General features: G+C 38.2%; 2 protein-coding genes across 3 annotated transcripts in view; one reads left to right on the top strand and one right to left on the bottom strand.

Annotated features, from left to right (window-relative positions):
- Positions 1-7,630, bottom strand: part of LOC138616428 (SLIT-ROBO Rho GTPase-activating protein 3-like) — a 31,475-nt gene extending 23,845 nt beyond the window's left edge. For both annotated transcript variants that reach the window (XM_069690714.1, XM_069690713.1), the window contains exons 1-2: positions 7,104-7,630; positions 303-498 (exon numbers count right to left, since the gene is read on the bottom strand). In XM_069690714.1, coding sequence (XP_069546815.1) covers positions 303-498; positions 7,104-7,170 — 263 coding nt within the window. In that variant the 5' untranslated portion in view covers positions 7,171-7,630. The remainder of the gene's footprint in view (positions 1-302; positions 499-7,103) is intronic.
- Positions 7,631-15,779: 8,149 nt separating this feature from the next.
- On the top strand, positions 15,780-22,646 carry ptgis (prostaglandin I2 (prostacyclin) synthase). Its single transcript, XM_069690701.1, has 10 exons — positions 15,780-15,926; positions 16,328-16,451; positions 16,831-17,006; positions 17,105-17,251; positions 17,361-17,473; positions 17,569-17,750; positions 19,824-19,989; positions 20,293-20,474; positions 21,650-21,801; positions 22,346-22,646. The coding sequence occupies exons 1-10, from the start codon at positions 15,856-15,858 to the stop codon at positions 22,503-22,505; spliced, it is 1,473 nt and encodes a 490-aa protein (XP_069546802.1). The 5' UTR covers positions 15,780-15,855; the 3' UTR covers positions 22,506-22,646.
- Positions 22,647-23,185: the final 539 nt, after the last annotated feature.

The following is a 23,185-nucleotide window of genomic DNA, read 5'->3' as shown; positions in this document are numbered from 1 at the left end:
AAATGAAATGACAGCCAAAGAGAAAAGACAGGGGGCTGGATAAAGAGTCTGACCTAGTTGGGGGAAACACAGCAGCCTGAGGCCACAAGCTTCCTTGGCCCTGGCTTCATTTCAGGTCATTTCTTCTGCTTCCATTCCTCCTCTCCTTTTTGCTGTTTATCCCTACCCTCTTTTTTGTCTGTCTCAGTTTTCATCTGTCTGTGCAGCACCAGTGATCAGTATGAAATATGCGAGTGTTGTTCATCAGTCAGAGACATTTGATACGGACGTTGCACTGCTTAACAGAGTCTGGCGGGACTCACTTGAAGTGCTGGTGCTCTCTGGAGGTGCGGATCTTGGCGGAGTAGCGCTCGGCCAGTTTGTCCAGACCTCTGGAGAACTCCAGCTGGAGCTCGGCCTTCCGGCGGAAGAACTCCTGCAGGTCCTGCAGCAGCTGCAGCCGGGACTCGGACTGCTGCTCCAGACAACGGAACTGCTCCACCAGTTGGTTACGGATCTCTGCACATAAAAAGGGAGAGGTTCTTCAGAATAAATAGAGCTTCTCTGTGGGCGTGGGCTTACATGCTGGGGCCTCACTTCTGCTTGCCAAACAGTGCTGCAGGTCAGCAATAAACCTACAATCTTTCAGCAGTGGACTGAGCAAAGCATGTAAATTTAAAAAAATTTCCCCTCGGGGATTAATAAAGTATATACCTACTTACCTACCTACCTAAATCCAAATACGTGAGGATACAGACAAGCCGGCACACGCACTAATAAAAGAACAAAGTCATCATAATTGGATAAGAACTGGATGTCAAAGTGCATTTTGTCAGTTGTCTGTATGTCTATGTGTTTATGTGTGTAGTGGGAGGCAGGGCGTGTGGGGGTGTCTAAATGCTTGGGTAGCGCACGTGCATGTGAGATGCATGTCTGATGATTGCAGCAGACAGCACGGAAAATATAAAATAGGTCAGCTTCTCAAAATGCATTGTGCTGAGCGAGCCTTCAGACAAGTTGGTCTGGAAAAAAACTAAACAAATTGCAACATTCTTTAGATTACAAGATTACTGTGGTTTCTGTGTCAGAGGTCTGGAAAACTGCTGCTGCTGTGGGACGCTGACGAAAATTATGTTTTGGTCAAAATTCTAAAAATTTCAGTTGATGTAGTATTTAAAAACATGAAATGCAGAAACTTGTAGAAAAACTAATCTCTACTCATCACAATTAAAGGCTTTAATATTAGTAGCCCCCTTAAGTTATTTTATGGTGTTCACCAGTCAATGTCCAGAATACATTCAGAATACATTACTGTCCTGTTCTTAAAGTTAATTAATTAGTAAACTTTTATTTTATGATTTCCTAAAAACCCTTTGACATTTTTTTTTTTAAATGACGACAATTAAATCACTACAAACTCCAGCCTGCATGAACAGTCTCTATTGGTGGTTCAGTTGGCTGTTCTTAAACACATCTGGGATTTCAGGTCAGATCAGATCTGGGAAAACATCCAATAAACTAATAACAACCATTTTACAGTCTTACAGTAACACTAGATAGGGATACAAATCACACTCCATGTCATCTATATACAGTTTATTGCAAAGCTGTCATAAATCAAGTGGCTAAGAGGTTGCTGAATGTGAACCATATATCATGTCAGAGCCTTGGACTTGGAGTGGTATGGTATATTTGGAATATCTTAGTATTCCAAATGCACAGAAATTCTTATAGAAATAATCAAACTGACGCTGAACTGTTATATGTTACTCCAACATTCTGTTGGTGACATTATCAGTTTAAATGATGGAAATGATTTTACCTCAGCATACTTTTGCAGAAAGCCAGTAAACAACCATTTTACCTTCGTGACCAGCCTTCTCCAATTCTACAACAGATCGCACAGAGTTAGTTTGGCATACACCGTGCTAAACTAAACTCCACATCTGTGGATTATACATACTCATACTGAAGCACACATGGGGAAAAAAACAATGCTTCGTTCTGTACAAGACAATGAGAAGCAGTTGAGCAACATTGAGATGGCTGAAGATCCCACTATGACAGACTGTTTCAACCATGCATATAATTGGTGCTCACTAAAAGGAACTCTGTATAAATTCATCAATGGAAAAGATTGACCAGTAGAAGAAAAGCCCTTTTGTTTAGTCCTAAATGCAGTTTCTGTATCTAGAATAAAAGGATTTCAAAAATGCCTCCCCCGACGTCTGCAAGTGAAAATGTGAATGAGCGAGCAAGAGTGAGCAAAACACAGTAAATGTGTCGTCCCTTGCTATCTGGAGATGTACCCCTCATGGTCCCCACAGTTGCCCAGTTGCCTGGTTACATGCCTCTGGAGGCATTTCAATGAGAGCAGGCCAGTTCCCTGTTCTGACAGTCGCAGCAGTCAGTCTGTTTAGCATAATGACCAAGGCCAAGGGCAACTTACTCTGCTTTGAAACTGCTCAACAAACAGCCTGTGATGATGAATGAGGCAGCAATCAAGTTCACAACAGACAGAACTGTAATGTACTGTGGTGCTAAAATAGACCTCTGAACAACACAATTTGTTGGCCTCTGTGACTTAAACAATATGTTAACCATACAGTGACAGAGTAAATGAGCAAACTGACAATAACATGAGCAAAACTAAATTGATTTCACTCCAGAAATTTAAATAGGGAAGCATCAAATAGACTCATGATATTTGCATTCACTCTCCTGTGAGCATGTTATTTTTAGATCTTAAACTGTTACTCGGGACTGTGCAATACTGCACTACATTCGATGAATGATTCAAGCCTTTGCATAGTAATGCATAATTACAAAGAAGCTGGCAAGGAGTTCAAGTAAATTACCAGGAAATAAGGCTAAAAAGCTAAATGCAATCTCTCTCTTTTGTATTTTTACTGATGGCACAATAGTATTGAAATAATGATTCACATGCTATACCAGGTTCTCTGCCTGGGAACGGTGAGTAGCCAAAATGAATAAAATGTTCCACACCCAAAGGCCGATGGAAATTCACTAATAGGATTTTAGACATTTGTACTGCTGTTTTTTTCCTAACCCATACATACTGACAAGATAAGGGACTTTGGTGGAAACACTGCAGCAGAATAAAATGAAGAAAAGAACTTCTCTAGTTACTCAATCATTGGGATATTTCACAGCAGACAGACATCACACAACACACACACACACACACACACACACACACACACACACACACACACACACACACACGCACACACACACGCACACACACGCACACACACGCAGCTCAATCCACACTTGAAACATCCTTTAACATCATTCCCATTATTCTTGGATTAAAAAGACAAAACATGTCCACCCACAAGTTCAAACGCAGCATGTGTGTGGTGTCTACACTCCTGGATCTCTGACAGATCATTTATTGACATGGGATGGGAGGGGGGAGGGGGGGGATATTGGTCATTGTTGTCTTCCAGCTTTGCCAGTTAGGCTCCTGCATAGACCACTGGATATTACAAAGTGAAGAGTCATTGTCGCCACCGTAACCTGTTCAAACTAGCTTAGCACAGCTTCTGCAATGGCCAGCAGCAGTCTCTGGGGCTGTGTCTGCAGTTAGCCATGCGTGGCTAGTCACATGGTGCCTAACCCAGACTGACACGTTGACATAATTTGCTACAAATCAAGGCTGTGTTCTGTGAACGCTTGTCTTCTGAATGTAGTAACGGCTACGGTATGCCTTTATAGTCTATTTGCTTGAGTTCCCATTTCTTCATGTCTCACTCCGTAACCATATTTCTAACAAGGAAAGGCATTACTGTTTGTGCAACCACAGGACAGGAAAATCCAGAAAGTATTGGGCAGAATCCCAAGTACTTTTCTCTTCAAATCCTGTAGCACTTGACTGTAAGCATGTATCTGTCACCGGAGCAACAAAGAGCATCTCATAAGATGTGACCAACATATTGTTTCATAATAATAATGCAACTCTGACATTTCAAGACAGTATCAGTTTTATTATGATGTTATCCACAGAGGGGTGTGTCTGCATGCTCTCTGTGGAATGCATATCTGCAGTGAATGTGGTGGTAGCATAAGTCCCAATAGTAAGATGCTACTTTGTTACAGTGGCATTGCCCCTACAGGATAATGAACCCTAAATTAAGATATTTCAAATTTCACAAATATCGCAATCTTTTTCATTTATGCTGTTTTCCTGATGTTCTGCCTATAAAGTCAGGTTACACAAATCCTGCAGTGCCAAACGTTTCCTTAGCAACAGCAAATCTTGTAAATGTTTTGTGTTATGCCCTATTACAGCAATTTGTGCATAAGACTCCAAACAGATCAAGTTGCATTAAAGATAATGTGGCTTACAGCTACAAGTACAGTATGACGCATGAGGGGCATCCCCTCATTTAGTTGTGTTTTTGTTTCAGATTAGCTGGAAGCTCAGCGACACCTCAGGCTGGTCAAATAAGAAATATATTAGTTTACAGAATCCTGGAACTCAGGAATAGTTTTGAACACAAACCATGAAATATTTAATAAATAATCTCGAAATGACGACTTGATTTTATGACACAAAGCAGTATCTTCTCTCACTGGGGGATTATTTTGTTGTCAGTGAAACTTTAAAGTTGTGAGCTCAAAACACACAAAATGTAACTGAGACCCAACTGTATGCTGAAATGTGGCACGTTGAAAAACACTGCAAAGTGCATTAGGCTGGTGCCTGATTGAACTGCTGTGCAGTCAGCAACTCAGCACTATTGGAGGCCAGTGTCAGTGTCAGAATAAAGCCCCCACAGCTCCAAACCGATCTAAACCCAGTTTGCAAATGAGCTTAAAATGTCAGCTTAAAAGCTTTTCCTGAAACTGAGATGAGAGATGGAGCTGTGATGGCTCTCTAGCCACAAAAGAGACGTGTAGACCAGAGAGAGTTTGTGAGTCCAACAAATAAACAAAGACAGTGACAAGGTAAAATTAAACCACACATCTGACTGCGAAAGGCTAATCATACTCATCATTGCAGACACAGGCATTTGTCATTCGTACTCTTTGTACTGTATGTACAACAGCAGCGAGGTCTAAATTAAGTCTGTAAAAGTAAGATCTCACTTTCATTTCAACATACTCGCACAGATACCCTAAAGCCTACTCATGACTAACTAAAATTATTAAAGATAATCTTCATTTGGTAACACATCAATGTAAAATGTATAACTTGGTTATTAAATTAAGGTGTAGACTAAATTTAAAAGAAACTTACATTAAAAAAATAATCATAAAATAATTATAGTAATAATATAACATTTTGTGAAACGAATTTCCTTGTTAAGAGTTAAATGAATGGTTCAGTATTGCTCTCATGTACAGTAGATACGAAGCTACATACAGAAGCTCGCTTGCTTAGCTTAGCATAAAGGCTAGCAAAAAGAGGAAACTACTGGCTCCCTCAACCAAAGATGAAATGGTAAAAAAAAAAAAAAAAAAAAAAAAAACTTTGCCAGTCAGCACCAACCACATATTAGCATGTATCTTGTTTGTTTCATCCATGGACATACAGTTGTGTAAAAAAAAAAAAAAAAAAAAAAAAGAGCTGGGAAACTAATCGCTATCGAGGCTACCTGCTTCCACCTCTTTCCATAACGCCAGTAAAACTAACTCTCTGCTGGCCCCTTGATTTATGATGTCCTCAAATGGGTTCGTGTACTTTGCACACAAGACCATCCATATACATGCTTCATTTCTTGCTTACTTGCTTAATTCTATGTTTGGTTAATTTTTTGATAAAAAGGATCAATTGTGGCCTTCGCTTTCAACATTCCCTTGCATATGTCTTTTATTTGCCATTGCCATTAGTTATCCTGGTTAGACTGATGGTTATCTTCAATAACTGTTAATCTGGAAACTATTTACTTTAATAATTGATTTGTTGTTTGGTATACAGAATTCCAGAGCATAGCTTTTAATTAGGCTATACCTCTAGCACAAGATGAGATCTTTAAAAAAAAAAAAAAGCTTGTTTCATTTAACCAGGAGTCCAAATCATGAATAATGTTTTATCTCGTCAGACAAAGAAAAGCAGTACATATTTTGTATTTTTTTTTTACAAAGAAACAGACTTCAGCAGACACGATCAACATAGCTGCTCATACATTTTCCGATCAATTATTCAATCTTTTCAGCTCTACTAGGTTTAGAGTAATAATTTGTAGCACAAGGAAGCTACCCATCTGTGTGAGACTTGAATAAAACCACACCTGGGAGAGGTTATGCACAAACGTGTTAAGCGTTGACACTGAAGTTGTCTCTAAAGGAGGAGGAGACAGCCCACCCATATACATCCTGCATCCATGCGGTACAGGAGCAGACTTACAGCATCAGTGTTCCTGATGCTCTTCTCTCTCTGGGTGGTTTACCCAGTCGCATATTTAGCGGCAGACAGTAAAATCCTTTCATGGTTCATAATTCATACAGACAGCATATATTATTTATGGACTTTATGAACTGTTGGCTGTGTGACCTTCTCAAGCATTCCCTCTTTTTCCGTATTACACCTTGTCCTATGGTGTCATGGAAATACTCCATAACGTATTGTCTTTTGAAGTGACTCAGACGATCATCACATCATTTGATGCAAATGTTTACATTTTCTGAAGATGTTGTGTAATATGCTTGCCTCTCAATATCCTTTCATGAGTATCTATTGGGGAAAATGTCCAGGGTGAATTGGTGTGTTCCTTTGTTGCATTTTAAGATAATACCAGGAAAATACCGGCTGCACTTTGAAACAAATTATGAAGCACTAGTAGGATACATGGCCCACACATGCAGGGATAGGCATGTTCTGGGATTGGAGTACACAGAGAAACCGCTTCAGACAACTCACATCTTAATCATTCCATCACTGAATTCAAGCAATAACCTCATCAAGTGTTAAAATGCCATGGATATACGAGACATTTTCTAAGGGAACGTTGCAAATAAATGACTCATCTACAACTATAGGCTACAATCCGTCCCACCCCAAAACTGAAAGCCATAAAAAAAAGCTTGTGGTAAAGTTACGCAATAGTGCCTTCACACAGTGAATAACAATACGGCCAGGCCTGCACGTTACCAACCTTTCACTTGGGTCTCATATTCGGCAATAATCTCTTTGTCCTTCTTGACTTTCGCCTGAGATGACATTTTGGGGGGGACGGATTGTGCAATCCTCGGGCAAGAATTAGTGTCTCGGTGGCCACAATGCAGCGTTCGCCCGTCTGCAGTCCTCTCCAGATAGTTGAGCAACAATCAGATGTGAATCATCGCCCGCCTGACACAACTTCGGAGATTAAACGCACTTGAGGTTCGGCGATGTTGCTGCGTTGCGTCCAAGGCGACGTCGATCTAAAAGTGCATAATGATCTCCGTCTCCGACCACTCCTCTTCACCAGTACTCTTCAGTGAATCGCACAACAATTCCCGTTTGATGTACATTTCACAAAGCCTCGAGTAATCTCAGGAAGGAGCAGCTATGGCAGCCCCAGTGATAATAGCACTGGGCTCCTTCTGCACAACACTATCCTGCCTGCCTTTTTTTTTTTTTTTTTCCCCTCTCTCCTTCTCTCTGCAAGTTCAATGCTGCTGCAGAAAAGGCTGAATGGATGTGAAAGTCAATGTGAGACTCCTCCCCCAAACCCCTCCCCCCCACTTTTCTTTTCATGGATGATTTGAGATTCTTCTGTGTGAACTGAAACGAAAACCTTTGCCAATAACAGATATGTTGACTACAGTCCGCAGCTGCAGGGATACAGGAATAGTATGCGGGTATAATTAGAATATGATTGCTCTGTTTCATTATCATCAGCAGCAGAATGCAAACTCAAGCTCACTGCAGAGCACAGGAGTAGTGGGGTAATGTGTATTGAATATATATTTAAAGATGCTTAAAATAATTGCGTGATATAGGTTATGATGCCGATGAATAAAGTCATGTCATCCCGAATACTATATGTACATGCATTTTTATAGTATTTTACTATACAGCTTGAAACAAATAATTTCGAGTTTGTAGGATCTTAAAGGTATGTCTATCGTGCAAATATAGTGAATTATGATTTCTCATATTTATGAGAAAATTACTGCATGATCTTTTCCTTATAAGATCTCCAATTAATTGCAATAACGGGTACTTCTGCAATGCAGGAATTGTACCTCCATTAAGTTAGGGGATTCACAAAAGACAGATGTATATAAAAAAAAATAAAAAAAAAGTGGTAAAAATTGATAGTGCAGAAGCTGAGATTTCCTGAAAAAATAGTACATTTCCCATCATATAACATTGTCTTTCCCAGCCTGGTTAATGCCTCTGTATTGTCTAACTGTGTTCCCCCAGTTTATGGCTCAATGTAAAAAGATTTGTAGTGTCACCTACAAAGTGAGATAAACAACATCATCCAACTTTAAAAAGGCTCCAGTGTAACATACACAATGTTTTTACAGACTGGGTAGTGTTAACCTGATAGATTAACCGCTCTTTGGGTGTAAAACCACTGGACTGTCCCTTGGAGTAGTGACTTTGACCTGGCACTGAAAGATTGCTACAGAACAGTTTTAATATGTAACAAGAGACATCTGTGAAAGCCACAGTGCCCATCACAATATTTTGCCATTAGCCTGCAGCCATCATGTGGAAAAAGTACGTCCAATGGAAATTGTTGGCTTTTTTTTTTTCATATATTTGAACAACCAAACATTTGATCCTCTTTAAAAGAACACATAAAATATTGTTAATATGATTGTTTTCCAAATATAAATGAAAAAAAAAACAAAAAAAACATCAAAATGTGTCTAATAAATCCATAAAATAGCCAGTTTATCCAGGACTGGATAAACCCTGTTTGATGGAAAAATGAGCCTTTAAGAATTCAAAAATTTCATCACAGGATCTGGAGGTAACTTGCGATTGTTGGTGTCAAATTGCATGAGTCCACAGTCAGAAAGAGATTGCGCAAATTTAACCTGCCAGAAAGCATTCTGGAAAAAAGGCCATCCAAAAAGTACATTAGAGTAAAACTACAGTTCTCCAGTAAACACAGAGGCAAAGGCCAAGCCTTTGGAATAATGTGCGCTGGAAAGACGGATGAAGATAATTGTTTGGCTCAGTTAAAAGTATATGTTTAGTGCAGACCAAAGGCAGCTTTTCAGGGGAATAAACTCAAAGCATAGTGGTGGCAATGATATAGTTTGGGGTTCCTTCAATTCCTCAGGGAGTGGACAGCTTGTAGTCATTGATTCTACTACATATTCAGGTGAAGCACAAGTGGACCTTTCTACAAGATCATAATATCCTCAGTACTAACAAAATGTCTCAAAAAGAAATGGAGGGTTAAGCCTCATCAAAGCTTAGATTTGGATTCCACAGAACATTATTACATTTATTGATATTTCTATTAAACAAATAGTCAAAAAAAAAAAGAGCTAAATTTCCCTGTGGATGTGTTCAAGAACAACCCAGTATCATGCCAGAGCATCTGATACACCTCCCAGTCCACTAGAGGACAGTGTGTCACGGCTTCACCTCTGTGTCAAAAACATGTGTTTTAAGTACAAATAGCACGAGGTTGGGGGTTAGACAGAACAAGCACTTGGTTAAGGTTAGGAAAAAGATATAATTTATCATATTCACTCGTAAAGTTAAACCTTGGCCTCCTGGGTAAAAGACAGCCGTCTGACCCAGCAGACCTCCAGCCTGTCCTCTAGTGGAGTAGCGGTTATATTGCACACTTTGGTGAAATACTGAGCTGTCAAGTACATCACTTATGTGTTGGCACTGTATCAAAGACGGTCAGTTGCTTGCTTATCCAAATATGTAAAAAAAAAATAAAAAAAAGCCAAACATTTACATGGGATGCACTTCACAGAACGGTTGCCTACAATCACAAAAACTATGTTTTTTGAAATTGAGAATGTTGCAGACACAACCCCCAAACAACACTAGTGTCTTTGAAATCAGCACAAATGTTTGCATTGTTCTTCTTGGCGTGTGAACAAGACAACTTGACATAATTCCAACTTTGTTTCTAATTCGAGAAATATCTTCCAGTATCTTCACAAGTACAAATGTGTGTACATCTTTGACCTGACAATCTCCCAAACTGTATTTTTGTCTCAGAGGACTGTAAATTAACGTACAAGACAGGGATAATTGAGCATGTGAAAGGATTGCATTTTGATCTCCGTCAAGAGATTCCCATCAGCCTTTGCAGCAAATTCTCAGGAAGTCTGTGGGCAACTGTCAGCCTGTGACAACTGTTAAAGCTGGGAGAGAGCCCGGGAGAAAAACCTCTCCGTTTTCTCACCATCTCCACTCCAAATTCTAATTTCCGGAACAAATGTTACTCACCAATCCTTGGCCTCAGAGTTTGCCTGATAAAAGTTCCGATGGGTTTGAAAATAATGCAAAAAAGCTTTGTCTAACTAGGCCACCATGCACTTATAGGCTTTTACAGATGGAATTATCAACACATGGTCCATAAAGTAAAGATTAGGCTCCTTCAGGTCTTTAAAGATCCCTCGCTGTGTCCATGTAAGAAATACAGTTGTCTTTACAGCACAGTTATTCCGGGTTATGTGCAATGTTCACTATGTCACGTTAAATTTAATAATAGATAATTCTACACCGAGTAACCTGTTTATCATTTGATATTTATCAACCAAAAAACTATTAATGTTTAATTAGGCCAATGTTTCAACTCTACACTATAACTCCTACACTGTAGGGGTATTTTATTGGACTGCATTAGATTATACACATATCCTGAATAAAATAATCAATCTAATTTAAATCTTTTAAAGGAATAACATAAAATACAAACAATGAACATTTCATTTTTGTAGCATCTAATAGAGCTCAAGGCTGAGATAGCAATTCAGCTCAAAAAGATTCGCTCTGCATTATATTTGTCTGTTCAGACATGACTGATGGCAATGTGTAGTTTCACCCTGACTTTAATGTGCAATATATATTTATAATCACACAGCAGGGATGCATTTGGTCTCTGAGTATTATGTCACATAACACAAGAACATTTTTATTGTTTTTTATGGAGACAGATTCATGTCAATAGATATTAAATGTAAAGTTACATGCTTTAAAACAACCGTCACATCCAAAGCATTTCGATGCCTGATTATTGTGTAATGTTTGTTCAAACCAGAGGCTGTTTGTTTAAAGTCACACCCACTTTTTATGAAACACACTGTTTAGCTTCATGAACATAATAACAGTATTATTCCTGAGAGTCAGACACTATTGGCTGGGACTGCTAATTACTTCCATGGGCGATATGATGAGATTAAGACAATATAATATTGATTCAGGCTTGAATAGACGGTGAATGTATCCTTTTTCAAGTGCAACATCACCCTGCGCAGTTTTAAACAGCTATGCTTGATGACATAGAAAATCTCCAGAAAATGGAGAGTCAAATCATACCAGGGTATGGATTTAACAGAGAAGAATATGGTTTATAAATGCACATAAGCGTAAGCATTTTTCTCTATTCAGTTTCCTAAATTGAAACACTGATAATAAGGTGCACAAGTTATTTCTATCAAATTTTCACATTAAAAGCACTTAAAAAAACAACAACTAAATTACATTTTTATATTGACAGATGAGATGTTCCAAGGTTATATGTGATATGTAGGGATTTGTCTACGTTTGTCATTTAGGTATCTACAAGACCAAGCAAACACTTCTTTTCCTCGTGAACCTTACTTTGAAAGCCACTGCAGTGATCAGTAAAAGTCCACCAACGGTTTGGTCATCATATGGCAATTCTACTACTGTCATGTTGGGTTTCACAAAATTGCAACTTCGGTAGCTGCCTTTATTGCATGATGACTAGGGAAGTGTTCTTACAGCTGATGGAATGTGGACAGCCTTGATCAAGTGTCCACTTTACAGGAACAGTTTTATTACTTTTAAGGTCATCTTAAGCTGTTGCATGGCATTTAAATATTGTTAAATCACTTTCTACCAGTATAGTATGAAATATATTCTGTGTGCAATGAAAATGTATTCACTGTAAATTTAATATATTTTTAGATTAGATGATTATGTGATCAGGCTGATCAGGGGTGACTGAGAGATGACGATGAAGATCAATATTATGTACTATTATGTGTGTAGTGTACTGTGCAAATATTTCACAAATAGGATTTCATTTATTTCTTAAACATGACATTTCATAATCAAAGGTACACTGTGACCTCTTACAAAAAGCAGTGTGTAGATTTTAGATGTCTATGAGTTGTTAAATTAGAATAAATGTTCAAAGGATCCAATCTCTTTCCAAAAATCAAAGATCAGAGAAAAAGTCAAAAAACTGAAAAAGGATTTGTTTATCAAAACTTTTTGCTCCGTTCTTGCCCCAGTAATCATCTCATGACCTCTCAGATGTATCTGCTGTACCTGTTTATAAAACTGGATATAAAACTCCACCTACAGTAACATGCTAATTGCACACTGATGGTTTACTATTAATTATCTAATGACATCAGATATGATATATTTTGTCAGATGGAACCAAACCAGTACAGTTACTTTCATATTCTAACTTCATTTTGCTGCTAATAGCCGACTAATGTATTTTTACTTAAGCAGGATTTTCCATGCAGGACTTTTCACTTGTAATAAGAGTTTTTACATGATGTAGTGGTATAAATCTGAATACTTCGTAAGTGACAGGAATGCATGTTTTTTTTTTTTATATAGATATAGTCATATAGCCGACATAACTGCATATTAGTTACATGATACAAAAGCGATCATTCGTCCACATTAAAATGTGAAGGTTGGTAGGAACAAAAGTTTTGCGTTGTAGCTACTCCGCTCTGTTTGAGAAGAGCACACATCATGTTAGCCGCAAGTTAAGCGTCTATTTTAAACTGAGCTGCGTGTGAATAACCTCCAAACTACTCTTGTAATGTAACGTGGTTAATTCAGCGTTTTTTACGTAATATATCCATGTTCTTTGACAGCTGTCTCATTTAACGATAAAAAAAAAACAACAAAAAAAAAACAACGAGGTAGTTGTAGACAAATGAATAGTGTGGATATATTTTGAACTAATTGTCTCATGCGCTGATTTATCTTCCAGGCTTCGCTGCCTTGACTTTAATAATGAATAATGTCTTCCAGGTTTTTGAGCTGCATAATCTTCATTTTTAAGTAACAAATCACAGGCTCACCTCACTTCAGTTCTCTCCAGCTGCTGAAAGGTGAAGTTTGTGTAAGTGCATGACTACCCTCTGCTGGTACAGTCTGCACACCAAGCTCAGAGCTGCTCTTTTAAATGCATTACTGATTACACGTTACAGGCATTACAGTTTCATTTGATTTTAAATTCCCATTTCTAAGATTTGATCAGTTCTTGAAAAAAGCATGCAAATAAGACCAGCAAATTGTAAAGTATTATTACTGGTATTATTATTATTAATGTCGCAGTGAAAGGCTCCCTGTCAGTGGTTAGATAGACAAATAACAATAAAAAGTGATATTTGTTCAATGGAAATATATTAATGTTGTTCCTCTGACAATACATTAGTACAGTGTGCCAGAGTTTCAATCAAATAATAAAGCTCTATGTCTTTAATTTTCATTCAAATGTCAAAATGGTCATGGTGTGATTGCCCGATAACATCTGAATAATTCCAAGAAAAGTATAAATACTTGTTTATTTTAAAGTTAAACTAAGAGAAATAGATGGGGTTTTTTTAAAGTTACGTGGAGATATTTAATGTAAATGCATTATATAAAAGCTCCTATCTTTTTTATTTTTTTTTGTCAATATATCAGTATATGAAGCATTGAGAAGAGGACAAGACAATGTAAAAAGTAAAGACTGAATTCCTCAATACTTGTTCAAGCACAGTGAACTCTTGTTACCTTGCAGTCAGCAACTTCAATAGAAGATCATAATGTCACCTCCAACTGGCTGAGGTTTCATAATGTCCAAATTATTTTGTTAAAAAGTGAGAAGTTATTGTTAATTACGTATATGATCACTTCTTTCACTTTCTTGGATGGTGTAAAATATTGGCTAATTGAGAAATGATGTTAACATTTTGTTTTACTTTCATGAATCCACATGGAATCTAAAATTGAAGTGATGAAATGTATGTTGTTATTTGGGGTTTTTTTGTGTCTTATAATTCATATGTTCACCAGAATATGTTTGTCTCTTTTAGTTTTGCTGTTTTGTATCAAAATATTAAAACCTTATTAAAGTATTTGGACTTTTTGTAGTGAAATATTTCAGTTCCTTCTCATTTGGTGTGAACAAAAAACATTTGGTATGACGATAAAAATGATCATGAAAATAGTCCTTAACACTGGGATATGTTAAAACATTAGAGTGGTAATGTTGACATTGATGTCACGATCATCCAAAATTAAATTTTCTGTCTTTATGTTCTAATGAGTCTGATTTAATCAAAAATATGATGTTTGGTAGAGATGGTTGGGTTATTCCTTTACTCTTATCCGAATATAAACATGTGAAATTTTTTTTTTTTTTTTACTTAATTGAAATGTGATTCTTTCGTTTAGAAAAGAAAAAGAAAAACTATTTTGCTTCTTATTTGTCAACCATCCACGTATGTTTTTTTTTTAATATTACTGTTTAATGAATGTGCCTTTTAGTGCTGTAGGTGTTCAAGGTTGAGTTTATTTTAACTTTATATACTGCTTTATATACCGTTGGTTAGTTTAATCTACAGTGATGCATAATATCCTATAAAATCATCAAATGAATGAGAGAAAATCAATGCATTTTCCAGCCAATCCAAGTGGGGTTTTAAATAGCTTATTTTGCTTAAGAAGTAGGAACATTTTCTAAACATAAATTGATTTTTTTTTTTTTTTTAAATACATCATTTTTACTGTACAGGAAGAGTGTGAAAAACTATAACCTGAAAAGTAAATAAAGTGGACAGACAAATGTAGTGGAGAAAAACATAAAATATTTGCCGTTAAGATGTAATGAAGTAAAAAATGGAAATACTGAAATGAAGTATTCAAATTTGTGCTTAAGCACAGTACTTAGGTAAATATACATTAGATTCCACCACTGGATTTATTTTTCTAATTCATTCATTCATTCACTTGTAAAAAAATGAATCAACGTATCGCATATGGGCATAAACATAACTCCAACTATGACAGCACTTACAGTATCTAATGTTGAGCATTAGTTCCTATAAATGAATCAGTGGTTTCAGCTTGACAGACATTGTCATTATTAGATACTCCTGCCTGTCACTTCCCACAAGTTCATCTTACGACAGACAAAAATAGACATTTCATAATACTGAATGGAAATAGGATGTTGTCATAGAAACGTTTCACATCAATAAACCCTGAGGACTCGCCAGCGTGACACCCACCGAAAAATATGTGTTTACAGACATCACCTCTTACTAAATGAGCTGCTTTACCTTGATGATGTCACCATGAAACTTTCTGCCATGTGTCTTTTTCATGCCCTGTATGAAGTACAAAGGAAAGACTTTGTGTAAGTTGTTTTCACAGTATTCTGAAGGGTTTAGTTTCATGTGAAGTAAGGCCTAAATAGCAGAAATAGTTCATCGTCATTTTAAACTATTTTAGTTTGTGTGATTAAAGGGGAAGTGGTGGATTTTGTGGTGACTGACACCAAATCTAATGTAGACCATTGTGTAACACCGTGTCACCAGCCACACCTTTCCACGCCTCCTAACAAGTGGAAGTTACAGTTAAGCCCGGCTCAAAGCTATAAGTGAGTTGCCAGCAGCTATGAAGTAAATAATCTACACAACAGCTCAAGTATCAGACATCACAAAAACATGATGTGGACAACATTTGTACTTCTTAGTGGACTGCTTGCGCTAGTTTTCCTTTACTCCACTCGGACAAGGTAAAGCTTTTCATTTATTTTTTGCAGACATTAGATTATTAGAAAAGATTTGTTTAATAGAGTCTGAAGCTTTGTAAAATACTGCAAAAGCACAGTTTGTAAATGTTATGATTTAAAAAAGCTTTACTGGTGTTATTTACTAAAGTTACATTAATATATTTATTATTAATCACATTTATAAATAGTGTTGGATATTAGCAGAACACTTTATCTAGATGTTAAAATTACAGTATATCTGTTGCCTACATACTGCATGGCTTTTTAACCACAGAAAAAAAAAAATGCTCCTTTGGCATCTGTTAACTCCAAACCTGTTGGGTGAGATTCTTGGAAGTGTAAAACGTAGATAAGCAAACTGGATCATGTTCTAATTTTTATTTGAACTTCCTCATACTGGACAGACAGAAAAATGAGCCTCCCCTGGACAAAGGTTTCATTCCATGGTTGGGACACGCTCTTGAATTTGGAAGAGATGCTGCAAAGTTTCTGGCCCGAATGAAAGAAAAACATGGAGATATATTCACAGTAAGTTCTAATAGTGGCAGTAAGCATTTGATTGTAAACTTCAGTAAAGACTCGTATGTAATGGTTTGAAAGACAAAGGTCAAAGTGAGGATTTTATTGTATTTTTGCATATATTAGACACTATAAATCTGAAATTGCAAAGTAGATACCAGAATGCCTTTGCAAGACTGCAGCAATATATTCGTCTAAAAATTGTCCCATATAGAATTTGTAATGTGAATACATCTGAAGTTAGCACTGCAGCCAAAAACAGTGCAATGTATTATTTTGATAGTGGAGAGCAATGTTTCCCAGAACAGGCCTTTCTGTCCACAGTTTCAAATTAAAAAAAAAAGAAAAAAAGATCTCTATTTGATCACCTGAAATGATGTGTTCGCAGGTCCGTGTCGCTGGCCACTATGTGACTGTGATGTTGGACCCAGACTCCTTTGATAGCGTGTTGAACGACACCGTCTCCTTGGACTTCCGCCGCATCAGAGGCGAGCTCATGAAAAGGGTCTTCAGTCTGCAGGTGCCAAGCATCAAGCCGACATCAGAGAGAAGATGGATGGAACAGTAATGAATGCATCTTTTTAAACATAGACTTCATGGTTCACTAATGTTTATAATTAGCGTTGCAAATCTCAACATCATCTGTGATCTGCGTTCATTAGGCATTTTCAAGGTCTCAATCTGTTCAAGCTCAGCAGTTCCATGAACACTCAACTTCAGAGTCTATTCCTGAATAAACACAAAGGCTGCAACCCTTCAGAGTGGAGACGGGATGGACTCTTTAACCTCTGTTACAGTCTTCTTTTCAGGTAACACACAGCGCTGAAACCCAGCAAGATACCGTAAATACAAGTTTTGAAAAAGGATAGAGAGGATGTCATTAATGATATTCTCAAGAGTGTTAATTGTTGTTCTCAGGGCTGGATATCTCACGTTGTTTGAGAGGAGAGACAATGCCGCTGCAGTCTACGAAGAGTTCCGCAAATTTGATGATCTGATCACCAAAATGGTTCGCTGCTCTCTCAAGCGAGGTCAGCTGCACAACAGTAAATGAAAGTAACACTATTTTTGCTTTTAATATCCAAATCGAACGTCTTACAGTACATTTATGTCGGTTTGCCAACAGAGGAAAGCAAAACAGCCAACTTATCTCGTGAACGACTGTGGGAGCTGCTGTCCCCACCCTGGCTGAGCGGAGGATCCGGGTCAAACTCGTGGCAGCGCAGCTACCATCACTTCCTGCAGGAGGAGGGAATAGATGCAGGAATGCAGACAAAAGCTGTGCTGTTACAGCTTTGGACCACACAGGTGAGAGCTGCTTTATTGTCTCCGTCCCTCCCGCACGCATACACGAACCCACAAACTCACACACCGGGCCTCAAAGCAGATCAACTTTCCACACCCAGTCTTGAATGCCTGAATTCCACTTCACGGTGTTCAGCCTGCCAACAGAGACGCGGTGAATTCCTCTCGGCTAAATTACTCAGAGCTACTTGCCTCAACGTGTAATTCAGGGCATATTTTGGAAAGCCACATCATCTTATCGGTTTACTTTAGGTAATTACAAGTCTCGGTGTGTAAGCAAGCTGTTGTAGTCAGCTCAATTGGCTTCTTTTACCCACGTCATACAGTTTCAGGGAGTAATTCCCCGGAATTGAAGTCTTAACTCATTAACCACAGTATAGTTCCTCTGACTGTTGTGCAACCTGTGTGTATATCATTATAGAGGTTGTTTAAATACAATGTATAAAACTCTCTTGAATACGTTGCCTTGTTTACAGCTCATTTCAGATGAATATGTAACTCTGATGCTGCCTGTGAAACTTCGGTCCAATATTATTTACAGTTTCAGATGGCTGCACTGTAAAAAGCGTCCCTTATTGGTCACATTGACACGGGTGTGAATACACAATTGTTGTTCACCAATCCAGGCAAGCCCAGTCCAACGTGGTGTCATTACTTTGTGCTGCCAGATGGGGGAGATGGCAAGCTGTTTATGGTTTCTGTGTCTTCTGTTCATCCATGCTGCATTTGAGCTGTAATAGTTTCAGCCCTCTGTTAACCTCCGGAGCAGGGATTGTTCACCAGTGTATAATATTTAAAGCGAGGAGAAACCTCTAGCCAGGGCCACCCACTGCGGGCTCTTACAGCTACTCTGCTTGTTTGGGAAACACTGCCAGTCCTCAAGTCTGTTTATTTGTGCGTTATCATGTCTGCTGGGGATATTGGAGCACAAACTCTTCAGTCTTGGGTGGAAACTGGAGCACCACTGCAGAGAATAGAGGGATTAGATGCGAGACTAGTGAGAGGTGCCAGAGTGAATGTGGGTTATATATGTGTTATTGGAAGCTTGATGTATTTCTGAGTAAAATGTGATACGAGGATTCCACTAAAGCCACCTACATTATCATGAGTCCTGCACAAGCAGGATGTTGCTATCCTCTTTCCATTCGCAACCAATCAATGTTATTGACTGAAACATATACAGGCTAAAATGAATATTTTAGTTATTTATCTTTCAGGGCAGAGTGTGATTTAATGTGTTGTTTCAGTTCACTCTCACCCCCATACATTTTAATCTAAAAAAAAATAATATTTTTTTTTATAATAATAGTGATACCACATTTAAGTATAAATATAGTTTGAGCCGCCAGATGGTTAGCTTATCTTAGCTTAGCTTAGTTTAGCTGGCAAAGAAACAGAAACCGCCTTCCAGCACTTCTATAGCTCACTAATATTTGCCTTTGTTTCATTCATTAAAAAAAAGTAAAAGAGTAAAGTTGACACTGTAGAAACTACTTACTTAGTGTACAGGCATACAGTTGACAACAAACCTCTAATATAACTCCCTGATCATACTTCCCGAAATGGCAAACTTTTCCTTTAAGACTCCCCACCCTTCAGCAGTTGGGGACACCAGACTGATGTCATTATCTGAAGCATTGGCTCTGGTGATGTATATTTCCAAAAGGGCACACAAAGACAATGCGATGAACCTCTTGTCACTTTTGGGCTTTTGCCCTGACTGTCAGTGGAGAGCTGACCTGAGATGTGCAGAAAAAAGAAGAACAGTTCCCCTAACTCATAGCGATTACTGTCTGACAGGCTCAGGTGTCTCACCTCGAGAGGCTGACACCAGTGTCTAGAAAACGTGGACTGAGTTAATGGTTTCTCCTCATATCAGTCATATTCAGACAGCAGCAGTACAGAGAAATGTTCAAATGTACTCAGAAATAAATATATAATCAGAAGTATCTTTATTTTATTATGTATTCTGTGTTCACAAAGAGGATGTAGTCTGCATTGCATGCAGTTTTTCCAGACTTGAAGCTTATGTAAAGGCTTGTGTGTGTGTGCTATGTTGTGTGTTTTACCTTATAGTGTAATGCTGGACCTGCTGCCTTTTGGCTCCTTGGCTTCCTGCTCACTCACCCCAAGGCCATGGAGGCAGTGAAGTCAGAGATCAGAGACCTTTCCACTCCCAAGTCTAGTTCCCTACAGCATTCCAACGTCAACCTGCTGGAAGAACAGAGCACACCTGTGTTTGGTATGTAACAGTTGCTAAAGCTTCTCCATCTTGAATAGAGTTTCCATCTTACTTTTTACCAGTGAGAATGGAAAAAAATGGCTCAATTGACTTATTAGAAATAAGCACAGTGTACTGAAACAATGAAAGTGACAATTGAAATTTGATCTTCGAATCAATTACATGGTTATTGATTTTTTCATTTATTCATATCCGTGCGAATGTTTGTACCTCTCCAAATTGAACCCGCGGGCATTGCTGATTTAATCTTACGGTGACCCCCCCCCTGAGATCTTCCACTCTGCTGTCCTTTCCATTCTGCAGATAGCGTTCTGAGTGAAACCCTGCGGCTCACCGCTGCGGTAATGATCAGGAGAGAAGTGGTGCAGGACAAGATCCTGCACATGGCCAATGGACAGGAGTACCACCTCAGACGAGGGGACAGGGTGTGTCTGTTCCCCTTCCTCAGCCCTCAAATGGACCCACAGATACACCAAGAGCCTCAGGTACTTAGTGTGTAGACCTAAAGTGTAACAACACAAAGTCAGTGCATTAACAGCACAAATATGAATACACAACAGGTTTCATAACAGGCACGTGAGACATTGTAAGTATGTAACATTTTGTGGGATATGGAGACCTAACATTACACTATCTTCATCTACCAAAATGTCACAATAGACTGCCTATACTTGTGTACCTAGTGATATTTTTAAGACTTATTGTAGGGTACTAGGTGGTCTTGAGGAGGCAGGATTAATCACTGGAATTTAATCACTGACAGACTACATCCTCTGTGATAAGCTGTTAAATGACCAAAATGAAACAGCTAGGAGGGGAAAGCAGAAGAGTGAGACCATTATCAATATTCACTCTGTTTGTTCATCAAGAGGTAATAATACAACTTTGGACTATATTTGAACAATCTAAGCACGAGCTCTAATGGCATGATGGAAGTGCATTTAGGGTGTGTCCAAATCCAATTTTTCTTGTTTAGCAGCAAATAATCTGTGCACAAAGTAAGGTGCACGGTTCTAAGGGGTGGTACTTCGTGTCTGAATTAATCATTCGTAGGTGTGACAAAATAAATCAATCAGGCCATCATCTCCCATTCCCTTTAAGAGCTAGGCATGCTTGCACCTGAGCAGATTTTCTAAGTATCAAGAAGGAAATCTTCTAGCGATAACAGATTGAGCAGATGTTTTTGCTGTAATTGTTGTGATAATACATCCTTCACATTTTAATCTTTTTACTGTTTTGTCTCATACATGTTTGTGAGCAGAGATAAGCGTGTTGGGCACTTGATAATGTAGGTTTATATTATTTCCCAAAATAACAGTGAAATACTGAGCCACTGACTTAAGATCAGGTCACTGTTGGTTAGTTGTGCAGTTGTTTCCACTGCCTCAAGATAGCAATGCAAGAACAAATCACCTGACCTCACCTAATTTTAGGACTAGCAGATCCATGGGCGCTCAGATTGGCGCAAGTACATTTGCTATTAAAACCAGAAGGGTGCTGGACAGGAAAATGACAAAAAGAGACACTTCCATTGTGCTTCAGCCCATTATTTTGACCATAAGATATGGAACAGAAGACATTCAATCAAACTTGTTTGCAGAATGTTATTGTTTGCACACCTAACTAACACCTTCCTGTTTTTCTTGTCTCTCCTTGACAGGATTTCAAGTACGATCGCTTCCTAAATGAAGATCTGACAGTGAAGGATAAGTTCTACAAGGATGGAAAAATGCTGAAGTACTACACCATGCCTTGGGGTGCAGGGAGAAACAGCTGCGTGGGGAAAGAGTTTGCTGTTACAGCCATTAAACAGTGAGTGTAAAAATCCCCAGCTTTTTTTTGTCAGATCTTTCCATGATGTATCTTAAGTTTAAATATGATGCATTCATGATCAAAGAGTTCCCTGCAATTTCATCCTGATTACCAGATCTGACCAGCAAAATCCATGTTCACTTAATATTTCCCCTTTTATCATCCCAGTCCTGCTTTCATACACACTATCATCATTAGCAACAGGCAGTAATCTAGTAATTGCTTATTCTCTGCACTGTAGTGTATCAAAGTAGCTAAGGGTAATAGAGGACAGTCAGTTAGGAGGCATGTCTATGTCAGACATCATATCCAGTTACAAAGGTCAAACAAAGGTCAGTCCATGTAGTCTACGACATACTGAAAGGTGCTAGTTCATGTTGACATGATAGGCTGTTACTTATTTTGCTTCTTTTTTTTTTTTTTATCTGATTGGATAATGTAGACATGTGAAACCTGCATGTGCTCACAATATTATCTGATACTTAATGCCCATTAGTGCATGGTTTTTCACTCTTCTAAACTGTTTTACCTCTTGTGTTTCTAGATTTGTGTTCTTGCTCTTGACGCATCTCGATCTGGAGATGTGCGACCCCAAAGCCAAACTGCCACCAGTTAATGCCAGTCGCTACGGCTTTGGGATGCTCCAGCCCGCCGGAGATCTGCAGGTCCGATACAGACTGGCGAGGACACAGCATGAAATGTGACTTGATAAATAACTGTAAATACTGTTGATTGATAATCCTCTTTGTTTAATTTACTGTAACACTATTTATTACATGTTGTATTTAATCAGTCTCTATATAAATCATATTTAACTTAGTTGTGTGTAAAATCATATTTTTAATTTAAAAAAAAAAAGGAAAAACTAACATTTGTCATTGTTGATACACTACAAGTCACCTCTATACAGTTGAAGCAGGAAACAGCTTGTGTCAAACTGTAGGAAATACATTTGCACATGCATAGGTCATGGACTTTTCAATGAGGGGGATGAATAGGTTTCATTTTAAGAAACTAAGTTGTTTTTATTTTTCTTCATGTGGAACAAGCACAAGGGACACACATCATACAAAGTGAGGTCATTTTGTCTTAAAATATGTCTGAAGGGACATTTAAATACAAATTTGAGGTAAGTACATTTTACTTGAGCATTTCCATGTTATAGTCCACTTCATTAATTTAACAGCTGGTTACTTGTTACATTTTAGAGTAGGATTTTAAATAAAGAACATTCAGACTTTAAAAAAAATCAGAGCAGTGGTGACCCCTTACAAAACAGCAAGTTGGTGCCTTTTGTAACATGTCAGATGTCTGTGTGCTCCACCATGACTTCTCCTGCCAAGATGGTTTCATTTATATAACTGAACTGTAGTGTAGGGCAGGG

This window comes from Brachyistius frenatus, unplaced genomic scaffold (genome assembly GCF_029030835.1).
Source record: "Brachyistius frenatus isolate BFR_SWC_R1_liver_20210118 unplaced genomic scaffold, ASM2903083v1 Contig_10, whole genome shotgun sequence".
Lineage (NCBI taxonomy): Eukaryota > Metazoa > Chordata > Actinopteri > Embiotocidae > Brachyistius > Brachyistius frenatus.
This window is presented reverse-complemented; position numbering and strand designations above follow the sequence as displayed.

What these genes read in the sequence shown, in the direction of transcription:
- ptgis (XM_069690701.1), top strand. Translation starts at nt 15,856, where the DNA reads ATGATGTGGACAACATTTGTACTTCTTAGTGGACTGCTTGCGCTAGTT. An exon ending in CTTTACTCCACTCGGACAAG is followed by an intron (nt 15,927 to 16,327) that starts GTAAAGCTTTTC and finishes CATACTGGACAG; the next exon opens with ACAGAAAAATGAGCCTCCCC. An exon ending in GAGAGAAGATGGATGGAACA is followed by an intron (nt 17,007 to 17,104) that starts GTAATGAATGCA and finishes TGCGTTCATTAG; the next exon opens with GCATTTTCAAGGTCTCAATC.